Source organism: Vanellus vanellus (assembly GCF_965231255.1).
Source record: "Vanellus vanellus genome assembly, chromosome: 2".
NCBI classification, from domain to species: domain Eukaryota; kingdom Metazoa; phylum Chordata; class Aves; order Charadriiformes; family Charadriidae; genus Vanellus; species Vanellus vanellus.
Window position 1 is genome coordinate 25,690,120 of NC_138906.1, and position 13,233 is coordinate 25,703,352.

Below are 13,233 nucleotides of genomic sequence, written 5' to 3' on the forward strand. Positions count from 1 at the left end.
GTACTCTGACTGTATATGTGCTGGTGCTTACTCTTTCTTCAATAATGTTTATGTTGACAAGCTCCAAGTATGTAAGAAAGAATCCATATCGCCTGCAAAGCACCACTTCCCCTTCTGACATGTCCTCAGACAACTCATAGTTGGTCAGAATGAGATTCAGATCTGGAAATTACTCATAAAAAGTGTGGGAAGGGTGGTCCCTATGCTACTTGATATGTGCCTCTGGCAGGACAGCCTTTTATGAAAACCTTACTGAGGTCAAGACCTCCTTCATTCATTGTTGGGTAAATCTGTGTGATCCCTAATACATTGGTAGAGGTGTCCTTTGTCAGTAAACATGTTCCTGACTGTCTGTAGATAAGTGATTCATTGCATTTGCAGAAAAGATTTTTTTTTTCTCATTTCTATCAGGTAATTGGCATGTGAATAAATAAAAGCCAATCTTAAGATCTTGTTAGGGCATGACAGCATATTTAGATGTTGAGTTTTGACAAGCAGGGGTAAGAAGTGGGAGGGTTTCCATTCCAGTCAGTAACTGCTTTTGAGCTAGCTGGATGATTTCTGCATAAGCATCACAGCTAAGTAGGATTTTAGGGGGAGGGATAGCTTCTTGGTTGCTTATAAGTTACTCTTACACATAAGGAGAAACAAGTAAGAAAAAACATGAGATGCCATTTTCAAACTTGCACAAAGGCAAGAGGTTGTATTATCACAGGCTCTCGGTCATGTATAAGTAATGACAACTAAGGTGGCTGCATCCTGAAAAAGAAAAGAGGCAGTTCATGTCTGATGTGATGAAGAAAGGAGGGTCTTAATAGGCAGCAAGGGGATGGTCCCCTCCAAGGGGAGTGGCTTAATAGGCAGCAAGGGGATGGGAGTGCTGGACTAGGATTTTTATCAAATTATCTTTGCCCTAAACTTCTGACGGATATGGAGGGACGCATCTGTGAATGCAAGATGAAGTGGGCTGGAAAAATGATTTAGTTTTGTGCATATATCAGTGAGACTGTTGATCAGCAATAGTTTGCAGAAAGTATCTGGAAAATTTAAATATAAACATGAGTATTCTGGAAATTTGTAGTAGAGAGAAATACATTGTTAGGTTTTATTGTAAAGACTTGGTCCTCAAGCCAAGATTATTCATTTCTTTGGAGGGAGAGGATTTAACAAGAAAATATCTTCATGGTTCTATAATCAATATTTCAACTGTCTACAGACAAAAACAAGGAGAAGGTTAGTGCATTTTGTAGAATAAGTGTATTTAGAAAACAAACACACATCAGCAACATCAGGTAAAATTCCTCGGGTACACTGCTTATAAGAATTACAAATGACAGATATGGCTGGCAATTTTTTTCATGGAAAAATCTTATTCCCTCCTCTCTGCCAAACATTCTTAGTAGGGAGAGATGAAAATTAAGATGGTTGTTGCAAACCAGTCAATGTCAAGTAATCGAACATGTGAGCCACATGCACTCAGAGAGTTGCATTGGTTGTTTTATTAGGTCATGGTTAGAAGATAGAGGTGTGACTCAGGGATTTTTATTCAAAGACCTGAACCTATTCAGTATAAAGAGTAGTAATGAGACTGGAAAGTGTATGTCTCTTTCACTCTTGGAGTTTTCCTGGAGCACTAGTTCTAGGCAATTGCATTCTGAGAGAAACGGGGTCTGTTCCCTTTTTTCCTTTGAAGTATTACCATATGGTGAAATTCTGAGGACAAAAACTGTGGCTGATATTACATACAAATCCAAATAACATTGCACAACAAAATTCTGTTGTAATAAAGGCTTGATTTTCTTTTCCTCTGTTCATAAAATGGGACATGAAGGCAGAAGAGCAGAGTACGTAAAGGTACCTGCTGAAAAAACACTCCATCTTTTCCTTTGTGTTGATGGGAACAATTTGTGAATTTAGTATAAAGGATAGTTTGAGTGGACCTCAGAAACCTCAGCATGCATCTCCATCAGCTGAATAATATTTTTGAAAGACAGTTCATGATTTAACTCTCATCTCATTTTAAATGCTAACATGAATGTCAAGCAATGCATTTATTTTGTTTTTCAGATTGGATCTGGTCGCTTAGTAACTGTGGAAAGTACACCTTCTCAATTAATTGGAGGGCCCCTGGCTGTTACAGACCTTGCTTATAGAAAGCCCTCTGTTTGTGAAGGAGCCTTGAAAAAGATCAAAAGAGTTAAAACATTAGACTCGGTCAAGACAGCCTCGGTACCTGCAGAATAGTGTTCTGAACAGTGCTTTTAATATTTTAGTTAAGTGTATGTGCATTTTAGATACAAGATAAAATCTGTTTGCAATGCTTTGATAAATTGCATAGAACATCTTGAAAGTAAAATTATATTTTGTCTTAACTAATATAAACATGGGGATGATTATTAATAAAGTACCCCATACAGTGTGGTACAAAGGTAAGTTGAGTCTAATAATTTTGTGTGCTAGTATCAGGTTACCCTGATCCACTATCAGGAGGTCCACTATTTAGATTTCCATCTCTTGTTAACACATTCCACACATTGCAGTTTAAGTATCTCTTTCTTTGAGCAGGGTGATGAACCTTCCATAAACACATTCAGTTCTTCATTTTCCTGGATACTGTACCCACGTGGTTTTTGTCCAAGTCCATTTTGTTTCTTGAATTCCTGCCTTTAGCATCAGAACTTCTGACTTCTATTCTCTCAGTTTTCATCTAAAGACTCAGTAAGAAGGTTGTCTGTGCCAACAGTTTCTCCAAGCCTGTTGGAGAGACATGCTGAAATGTCCTGCTCCTCATGGGTTTCTCACAGCTCTTTAACTGATCTTATTAGTCTAATTATTTCTTGGATTATTGCCCATATTGTCTCCAGTCAGAACTCATCCTCTTCCACCCTAGCACCTCTGGAATACCAACACAAACTTGTGAGCAGCAGACCTTTTTGTAGATGACTCAGTTTCTAAGCTATTGTCTCCTTTTCTCACTTGGGCAAAGCCAGAATTTGCTACATTACAATGGAGCAAGATTCCCTGAGGCTGTTACTTCATTTTAAAACCTGTTGCTTTCCAGTGCTATGGCATAAATTGCCGTGACATTGCAAGGGGTTCTGTGACATACAAGCTCTGGCACATAGCCTGTCATTTTTACCTGTAAGCAACATCTTGAGAAACGTACAAGCTTTCACTTTGTTAAAAGCCAGTTTGAAAATTGGAAGTAAATTTGAGCTAAACAGGTAGAACTTAGTTTCCAACTCCCTTTTTTACTTTCCTGAAAGATGGGGGAAAGGGGGAGAGTGGTTTATAAGTTTCTTAAAAGTCTGTTGGTCCCTGTAACGAGACATAGCAGTGCTGGCATTAAAAATGAAGGCAGAGATTTTTGTTTAAAAATTGTCTACTTAAATTCCATAAAAAGGAGAACCCGAAGAAAATAATGAAATAAAATGAAACAGCCATATGAATTGGTACTTAAACTTTAGAGAAATCTCCACGTTTAGTTTCCAAAGATCAGAAGCATTTTCTTATGGGCAGGTCTGTTAAACATTACATTGTAGAGTAAGACAGTCATCTAGTACTTAAAGCTAGAGAAATTAAATTAAGCTATGCTAATTTAATTTAATTTTTATGCCGGCCCGTTGCTAACTGGTAATTTTTAAGTATAATCTCATTTCATTATTACATTTTTTCCCCAAATTATCTGCATAAAGTTTAAAAGTATGTTTTCTTAAACAAGCCTGTATGTGTTTCTTGCCTGCCAGCAAGAAGGTAAGCTATAGTATATAAAGATTATCTAACTAAAGTCCTCTGTGTCTTGCTCAGTTGTTTATGTTTATATTTCTCTGACAACTCTTCAGCAGCTATGTTGCTTTATTACTGTTTTAGCAAATGTGAAAATATACACACTGGGGCCACAAAAAGTATGCTCCCTTGTCTTTTCACAATTAAAAACAAACAATAAATATTTGACTAGAAGAACAAAGACTGTGACATTTAGATTTTTTTTTTATGTGTTTGCATCTATGTGAATGCGTGGGTGACTTACTACTACTGGCAGCAAGGTACGGACCCATTGTTTCCAAAGAAACATACAGGACTCATATTGTAAGTCCTTCCAATTTCTTAGCAAAAGCTACAGCAGTGCAGTATAGCCAAGGTATGGATATAAAAGATCTTTTAACTGGAAATCAGTTTATATTTATATTTATGTTTATGTAAAAACTTTAAATCAGGCACCAAGTGAGCCCCACAGCATTCCTCCCCCAGCTACATTGTGCTTCTGCTACAGACATCCTCACATTGCAGGCAAGTAGCTGCACATGTAAAGACTGGAGAAGAAAAGGAACAGAATTTCCCGAAATGCTTATATTTACACTTCATAAACGAATACTAACACAAGGCTTCACAGCAGCATAGACAGCAGTTGATTTTGCCAGCCAGCCATGGACTGTGGTCTGGCTGTCACGGGGGGAACCCAAGAAAACTGGGTTTGCTGTTCCTGCTGTAACCCAGGGATGGAAGGAGAGGGACTGCTGAGTACAGGTGGAGGAAAAGATCATCCTGTGCACTGTTAATCCTTCTTGTAGAGGCCCGAGGAGCAGCCAGCTGGCTTTCCAGGGCTCTGTCATAGACAAAACAGGTATTTCCACCTGGAATTTGTTTCGCTGCTGCTGCTGCTTATGGTACTGTGTTCCTGTTGTTGACAATCCCCTGCCCCTTTGGCAGACACTGCAGGGTCAGTCAGCGTAGCAATAGATTGTTCAAGCATTCTGGAGCCAATTATGGTAGATGCTAAGCACTTTTGTCCCCTATAGAATTAAAACTAAGACAGTCTGAGGAAAGATGGAGCTTTTAAAACTGCATAGGATACCTTGCTCTGGCATTCAATTAAAAGATCACTAATGTAAGAAACGTTAACTTTAAAATGTTATTATAGTTTTACACATCTACAATTATTTGTAGATGTGAACAAGGGGAAATTATTTATCTGGTTTATCACAGTTTAAACATTTTATTTGTTGCAAATGCAATACAAAATACAGCTTTATAAACTGGATATTGCTGGAACAGCTGCTCATCGTGATGTATGAATTTCTGAAACTGCTGGGTTTGGGTGTGTCATGAGTCCCTCTATTTGCTCAGAAGAAACGGTGTATTTAAAATATTTTTTGTATCAGGAACTTACAGTTATATTCATGGGTAGGAGAAATTAGTTGCTACTTTTGTACCATCTCCAGAATACTGTACGAGAAATATTTTACCAGATGCAGTTCAATCTTGTATTTACCTAAATGAACATTTACAAATTGATGAGAATTATTGTATATTTCATGAATTATATATGAGCTAGGCATTATGTGGAATGGATTTCTTGTTACTTATGAAAGTTTGTATGCTGTTACTGTGTAAGTACTGTTTCCGACAATAATTAAATAAATTATGGTTGGGATCCCATAAAAGGCTAGAACGCAACAGGGACTGAACAAGCTGTGTAGCCCAAGGAGTAAAGCAGAGACCAGTGAGCATCTCTGAGTGTTCCCATTTGTTCTCAGGCTTTCTGTGCTAAGGAGAAATGGATTTACAAGACAGTTAATTTCCCTGACTTAGCTTACCCATGCTAGATGGTTTCTTGTAATGGGAGCAGTTATCAAGCCAGTCTCTCAGTCTTTCAAACCACTTGATGCGTGGGTTTCTTCTCAACTGGGATGTTGCCTGCTATGACAGGGATGGACTGTATCACCTTATTTACCTGTATGAACGTGTAAATAAAGAGCAGTCTTGTGTAAAGTACTGTTCTTAGTGTAATGTAGTGGTGGTTTTGCAAATAATATGTTAATAGACAAGAAAATGACTACTATTCAGACTTTGCTGCATAGAAAAATACTTTAATTAATCCATAGCCTAGACTAAGCAGTGATAACATACAAAGTTTAGACTGCACAGGACATTACAATAAGCATAATCCTTCCCTTTAGCTTGATGTAACAGTTTTTTTGCAATTCTTAAAAGTGAAGTTGATTGTATGTGCAAGACGCTGTATAAAATATGTTTGTTGACATTTTCTCCATTGCTTAATGTATAAAAATATATTGGGTTTCCATCAAAATTAACTTTTAAAAAAGAGAATTATCAGAAAAGATGAGCCTCTGCAAAAATACGACACTGGTTCAGACTTACAAGCTTACCTGAGAGAACAAAGGTGTTGACTCAAAACACAAAAGCATTGGGAAAAAGGCAACCTCGGTAGATTGCAACACAGGAAAGCAAAAGTGACAATGTGGGAGCTCATGTACTTCTCAGTTTAGCAGTGATTAAGTACTTTATACAGAGAAAATAAAAAGGTTGAGCCACGCCAATGGATTTGTCTAAGCATCTACAGTGTATGCTGTGCTTTTGTGCTCCTTCATTTTGATGTTGCCTTGCTGAGGTATCCTCATTTTCTCCCCTTTTGGCCTAAAACGGGTTGGTGAAAGCAGACCCTGCAAGATTATGAAAGAAAGGTAGTTATTTTCCAAGCAATATGGTTAGGAATGCTAGGATTACATTATGTCCATGTTCACTCTGGAAACTTAAAACATCCGAAAAAAGCCTATTGCTGAGGAGGAAGGAAGCTCACAGATCTAGGATCGGTTAATAAGATGTAAAGCCAATCACCTATGTGATCTCAGTTCAGACTCATCCCAGACCATGACAACCAGAATTTGTCACTGTTTGATGATTCACAGTGACCATGAGATCACATTATATGTCAAAGTTTTAATGGGAAGAACAGGGTACAAGTGGTCAGGGATTTGAGCTTCCCTTCTCACGGAGGGTTGATTCCCCAAAGTTGAGACTGAAGTCCAAATATGAGGAAACTTTTAGTATTGCAATGCCATTGATATGCACACAGTGATAAACAGAGAATGCAGCATCCATTTCCACACACTCCCACGTGCACACCCAACATTTTTTACACTTTGTTAAATATAGAAATGTAGTACCCTAATTACTTTTGACTCATGTATTGTGAAAGTAGCTACCATTGAAAGATGCAAATAATTCGGACAAGTAGCGACAGAAAACTGGAAATGACTGTATTGAGTTGTCTAAACAATCAAGGATGAGGATGGAACAGTGGTTCAATTTAATGTTAGTACATAACAGACTAACACCATATCCTGTAGTTACCTTCCAAAGTTCTATGTGAGTATGTGGAAGAATATTTGGGAGACATTAATTGTCTTCTGCCCATTCCGTGGGATCTTGAGAGCACACAGTCTACATACATATCCCAGAAGTTCTGGGCTAAATCATTGAAGAGTTCGTTGTGCTTGGGCTTAGGGGATTCCTTTAGGAACATCATGAAGTCCCAGAGATCAATGACCGTATCCGCTACCTTGAGTTTCTTCATTTCCACCAGCCCATGGGATGACACCTCCCAGCACTGATGGTCAATCTGACCCAGGCTTGCAGGAGTATCTTTTTGATAGTCTAGATTGGCATAAACCAAATTCAGTATCAATATACAGCCCAGCTGAAGACACCACCTTCGTCTCCATACAAATTCCATACTCCAAGAAGATACCTGAAAGCAAGTGTACAAAGTCAATTATTCTGCCATTATGTAGTTCATTCTCATGTAACTTTCAAGGATACCCCAAGTGATGATTTATACATATATACAGAAAAATATTTCTTTTCAAACCATGGAATAAATACCAGTCAATGAGCCCTAACGCTGGAGCTAGGTTTGCACCTAGAAATTGTTAATGCTGTTTAGAACATGAAAACCTGGAGCAGAAAGTTTGAAGTGATTGCAGCCTTGTCAGAACTGCTCCTTGAGCTCCAGACTTCTTCCCTTAAACTCCTGTGCTTAGATCATGAGTAAAATCAGATTAATAGCAGATGCGGACATAATCCTAGTGGTATTCTATTTTAAATGATTGCAAACAAGTAACAGAGTTATAATAGCCCCTCTTTTCATGGAGCAGTCCAACTCAGAAAGGTGCTAATGAAGGACCAGTAAACCAGACCATTCGTTACACTGTATTGGGTGAGCGTAGGCAGGTTACAAACCCATTCAGTGGCTGTTGCAAGACCAGAAAAAGGCATATTCCTTTCTGGCTTATGTTAGAAAATTAAGCAAACTTTTGGCACAGTTATTTCTAGCATACATGCCAAACACAGAAACTGTCTGGGAGAACTGGAGATGGAAAGAGTAATAACACAGGAGGCATAATGAGAACTTCAAAGGCTGCAGAATATGTAGTCATTATTATACATAGGTTCCCTCTGGGAAAGCTGCAATTTTCCTGTGATGCATATTCCACATGCTCAAAGCAGGTTTAGACAGAACATCACTAAAACACCTGATAAATTTTTTTCTCAGTCCTTCCTATCAAGATAAAGTGCAGTGGAAAAGGAGAGTAAACATAGAGCGGAAAACAAACCAAAAAACAAGACAAGTCAACACAGAAAGAAGTCTGACGAAAAAGATGACAGTCAAGACACTCAGATAGTGCCCCTTATTTTGGTGTCCTAAATCAATTCTACATCAAATAGTTGGTACCGTGCTCATTCCCACCGTTTCCAACCCCCTTGCCGATTCAGAATGTAAAATACAATTACGAAATGATGTGAGGTTTTGTGCAGATTCAAGGCAGTGTTTTGGGCAACTGTGCAAATTTGACTGGGAACGTGGCCAGAACTGCAAGTGTGCTCTCCCAGTCGCGATATCTTTGGGCACTGGCAATATGAAAAGTTAGTCTATGATGTCTTCAAAGCGTTAACACACCGACATCCTCTCTGCAGCTCCTAGAGATGCAATTAAAGAGAGGATAATCCAACACATAATATAACATATATGTGAACTGTCAATAAGGCAGAGTTGAGGCGACACCATGGAGTACACAGTCATACCAAACTGGGTCAGGAAACGGGACCTGTGGCCTCAGGGTTCTGGGGTGATTTTTAGTTTGAATGTGCCATGTATTCCTTTACCTCACCTTCAGGACTCAAGGGAATGAGGCAGACCCCAACCTAACTCCTCTCTAAAACTACACTTGTGAGCTACGTTTCAGCAGGCAGTAGGATGACCTGCCTCGGCATCCTGGGAGCTTATGAATATGCGTTAAAATTTCTCTTCCTTGGGATGTTAGAAAACTGGCTCCAGCAAACAAGCAGGGATGGAAACGCTTCTCGTCTCACTTCCACTTCATTAGGCACCAGCATTTAGAGGAAGGACACACTAGCAATTTAGCTACAAAGTAGGAAAACAGCAGCCAGGAAGCCATCAACATTTTGAGTTGTTTTGATTTCATGTTTTAATCCAGCTGAAAACTAAACCACCAAGGGTCCATTTGAACACCTCAAACAGGAGCAGAGACCACAACAAGCCTTGCAGAGACTTTGAACTAGTAACTCCTACTATTCAGTAGGAGACAGATGAGTTTCACAAAAGCAATAACTAAAGAGCCACGGCAGAAGTTATACTTACAGTCTTCCTGTGACGAGATGGAAAGCAGTAGCCTTGAAACAACAGTAGTCAGCCACTTGGAGAAAAATAGAGAGAAATTCCTGAGAGGGCTGCAAGTGCCGGGCAGCTGCTGGATGCTCCGAGGACGTTGGGATTACGCTGCGCAGGGACGACTCTGCCACTGGCAAAGCAGCAGCAGCAGCAGTAGCAGCATGAACTCAGGTGAGTGGGAAAGGCGGGAGGGAGCTGTGGCTGTGGCTGTGGCTGTGGCAGCCCCACCTCCTTCTGCAGCAGGCAGGGAGCGTCAGCCCAGCCCGGGCTGGGGTCTCACCTGGAGGCACCGTGTGTGCACAGAGGGTGGGGGTGTCTGGTGAGGGAAGGGGAGAGGCAGAGGGCTGGCAGAGGGAGGAAAATACAATAGATAGCAAAGCTGCCTCCAAATCAGTAACGTGAACGCTCTTCCCATTTTATACACCCAGGTTCCCATCCACAACCCTGCCTGCCCACCAGAACATGCACGCATCAAAGACAACATTTCAAAATAATGGAAAACGGACATACAGCTCAGAATTTATAGGCACAACATGCATCCATTATTCCAGTTCCCTTTTCGTAGGAACTCCTTGACTCGAGATCGATTTTACGCTATTTTTTAAAATCTCCCATGACTTGGTTGCCAGAGAGGATTTTGATGCCCTTTTATTTGTACTTGACAACATCCCCACCAGGAGCTGGCGCCAGCGCCGGCCGCTGCGCTCTGGTGTTCACGTCCCACATCGTCCAGCCAGCAGCAGCCCAGCTGTGCCAGTGGTTGAAGACTCTTCTGTTGTTTTGCTTCTGTCCAGTTACTTTCTCTGCTAAGGAACAAGGCTCATGCACATGTTTAGAAGAGCTTCATTTCCTTTGAGGGAGAGAAGCTTATGAAGAAGCTTACTTAGTTTTCTAATTATTTCTTACATACTTGTTCTTGTGATACACCAGTTATGATGTCTCATCCGATACTGAATTCTAAGACCAAAAATAAAGAGAGACAAATTTTTGTTCCAGCTACTGCGGATTTTCCATGGTTCTATATGTTGTAAGTTAACACAGCCAGACCCAGTACAGTATATAAAATAACTTCTATATCCTGCTAGAAAAATAAGGTTAAAAATTAAGGGGTGTCAGGGAGCCCAGAACATTAAGAACTGCAAAAGGCCTTGACTGCCTATAATGGAAGATGTTCTATTAGTGCAAAGTGTGTTCCTAAGGGCAAATTCCTGTTCATAAATTTGCAATTCTGTTTCTCCCTCAGTCCTGGCACTCCCCCTTGCTTAGCTTGGGCAACTCAACGCTCAGCAAGCTGGATTTCTGGAGCCAGTTCTAGGTACTGCTGTGCCTAATTCAGGACAGGTTGCCCCAAACTGAATTCTACACGGATGAGGATTGTCGCAGCTACCTTGTCTTACATAATTAAAGCTTAAATTTCTTTACACAGATTTTTCTGACAAATTTCTCAACATGTATATTCAAATCACCTCTTAGATCACCAGGGAAAATGGATTGGGTCATATTCTGAAATGCAGGTGATTTTTGAGAGACCTATTCTTCATACATTGCATACGTGCTTTCTAAAGTCTCCAAGGAGACTGTTGCTGTCAAGGAAGATCATGAGTCTTTCTCCTTCAAAGGCACTAGAGTTTATTCAAAGTTTGTCAAAGTAAAACCATCAGCAGTCAACATCATTAAACTCACAGCATGTTCGCAAATACACTGAAATTCTGTGTTTCTTTGCAACCTGTTGTGGTTCAGTCTCAGATTGTAACTCTGAATGTAGCTGCCTCTCTTTATGTCACAAATTCCTACAGCTGGCAATACACAACAAGATCAGTTATGCAAAATGGCGATGCTATCAATCACACCTCGATAACATTCCACGATTCCTGTGCCCACTTCTGCGCTAAAGGACTGGATCTTGAAGTACTGAAGTCCCCCACTTCACCGGTGTCTCAGTGCAGCTCATCACTGTGTGGAAGAACAGTTCATAACCTGAGAACAACGGCATAAGGGATGTCCCAGCCCTCTTCCCATTGTATATAATGGAAAAGTCATTTTACTCCCTCTTCACCTGCTGAGGGCTGGAAACGGCTCTTGCCAAGAGAAGGCAGCCGGCAGTTCCTGTGGCCCAATGCTACGTGCTCTGGAGTAGGTTTCTTGAGTTACTTCATTTCATCTTTTGGTCTAGACGCCCACTGCCAAAGAATAACTTCCAGACCTGGGGCTTTTACCAGTCTGATTTCCTCATCTATTACCTTAATAGACCAGAGTCTGTCCTGCATGGTGTGAGGATGAATGCAAAGACCTTTGAAGACCTATGGCACAAGGAGCGGTAAACAGGGTTACTCTGTAGAACCAAATTGGAAAGCCAAAGGAAAGCCATTTATTTGCATGGAAAGCTCAAGTAGAATACAAATTTCTTTTTCAAACTCAATCATTCTAGCACAATGTGGGGACAAACACTTTGTCTGCAAGTAGTGTTCAGGCAACTTAAAAACAAGCGCTCTGAATGTCATCGGTTGGGTGACTGCCTCACAGAAATTACGTCTTTGTAAAGGCTGCGTGAAGGTTCACAGCGGACGTCAGGTATCTGAGGCACTGGCAAGACTTGGGCTCCCTCACAGCTTCAAAAGGCTACTGTTCAAAGTACAATGAAAATGCTGCATCTGGCACCCAGCAGAAAATCACTTCACCCTGCAACACTGGGTCCATATAGAAATCAAACGTTGCTGAACCTATGCACAAACCCAACAGCTCTCTTCAAGGCTTTGTGCATAGTTCCACACCAGTAACTCTCCTGCATGAGATGTTGCCTGAAGGAATGCAGTCTGCTCTATACATGGAGAAGGCTGATGTAGCTGAATTGCAGTTCCTCCTTTCTTAAATTTAGGTGTCACCCGACAGCTCAGAACTGTATCTTAACCTTTGGTTTTCTGTGCAGTACATTACCACATATGAAAAATGATGTACCCAGAACTGTGAAGGCTGAAGCCCATAAAACTGGTAACAGTCCCAGTTCCAGAGATCCTCCTCTGTCTAAAGGAAGGCACGGCTGATGAGAACATAGCACAAATATGTAGTAAAATTGGGTCTGTTAGGGTTTCACAACATGCTTTGGTGGAACAAAACATGACAGGAACAGCCTGTTCTTTCAAGTGGAAATGTAGTAATTTCTGTCATGAAAATAATGTATACAGTACTTGAAGGCAAATACAAACCTGCTCTGAAATGACAATATTCAGAATAACTAGCTATCTTCTGGAAGCCTTTCCAGCTAAGCAATGTAAACACTGTTTCAAAATCTTGTTTCAAAAAAAAAAAAAAAAGCCATGTTTGAACCTACACAGCTATATAGAAAAAACACCAGGAAGACTGGAATATAGTTAGCTTATCTCTGAACTTGTTGTATCATTGAAAGGAGCTAAAGCTGTATTAGATGTAATTACTCCTTGACATTCTAAAGCAGCCTTCATAACCAAGGAGATGAAAGCATTAAGAAGACGGTACAAGGAACTTAACTTTAAGAAAGCTCTTTCGTATCATTAACCAAAATAGCTTTCAGTAAGTTTTCAAGTTAAGAAAAGCTTTTCCTCTTTTTGTTTTCTTTATGCATTATCAAATTTATCAGCGTGATTGATCTCACAGTGCAACAGCCAACTTTTCAAAGGCATTTAAAGGCATGTAGAGAAGTGGGTAGTTGCACGGCTGCTTGGCCGCTGCACCACTTCCTTCTTGTCATTTCATTCCCACTGAAA

At 40.2% G+C, this 13,233-nt stretch overlaps 1 protein-coding gene across 1 annotated transcript in view; it reads left to right on the top strand.

Annotated features, from left to right (window-relative positions):
• CFAP69 (cilia and flagella associated protein 69) overlaps nt 1-2,244 on the top strand; it is a gene marked incomplete at both ends in the record, with an annotated part of 30,545 nt that extends 28,301 nt beyond the window's left edge. Inside the window, one exon of the mRNA XM_082479778.1 lies at nt 2,068-2,244. Coding sequence (XP_082335904.1) covers nt 2,068-2,244 — 177 coding nt within the window. The remainder of the gene's footprint in view (nt 1-2,067) is intronic.
• Nucleotides 2,245-13,233: the final 10,989 nt, after the last annotated feature.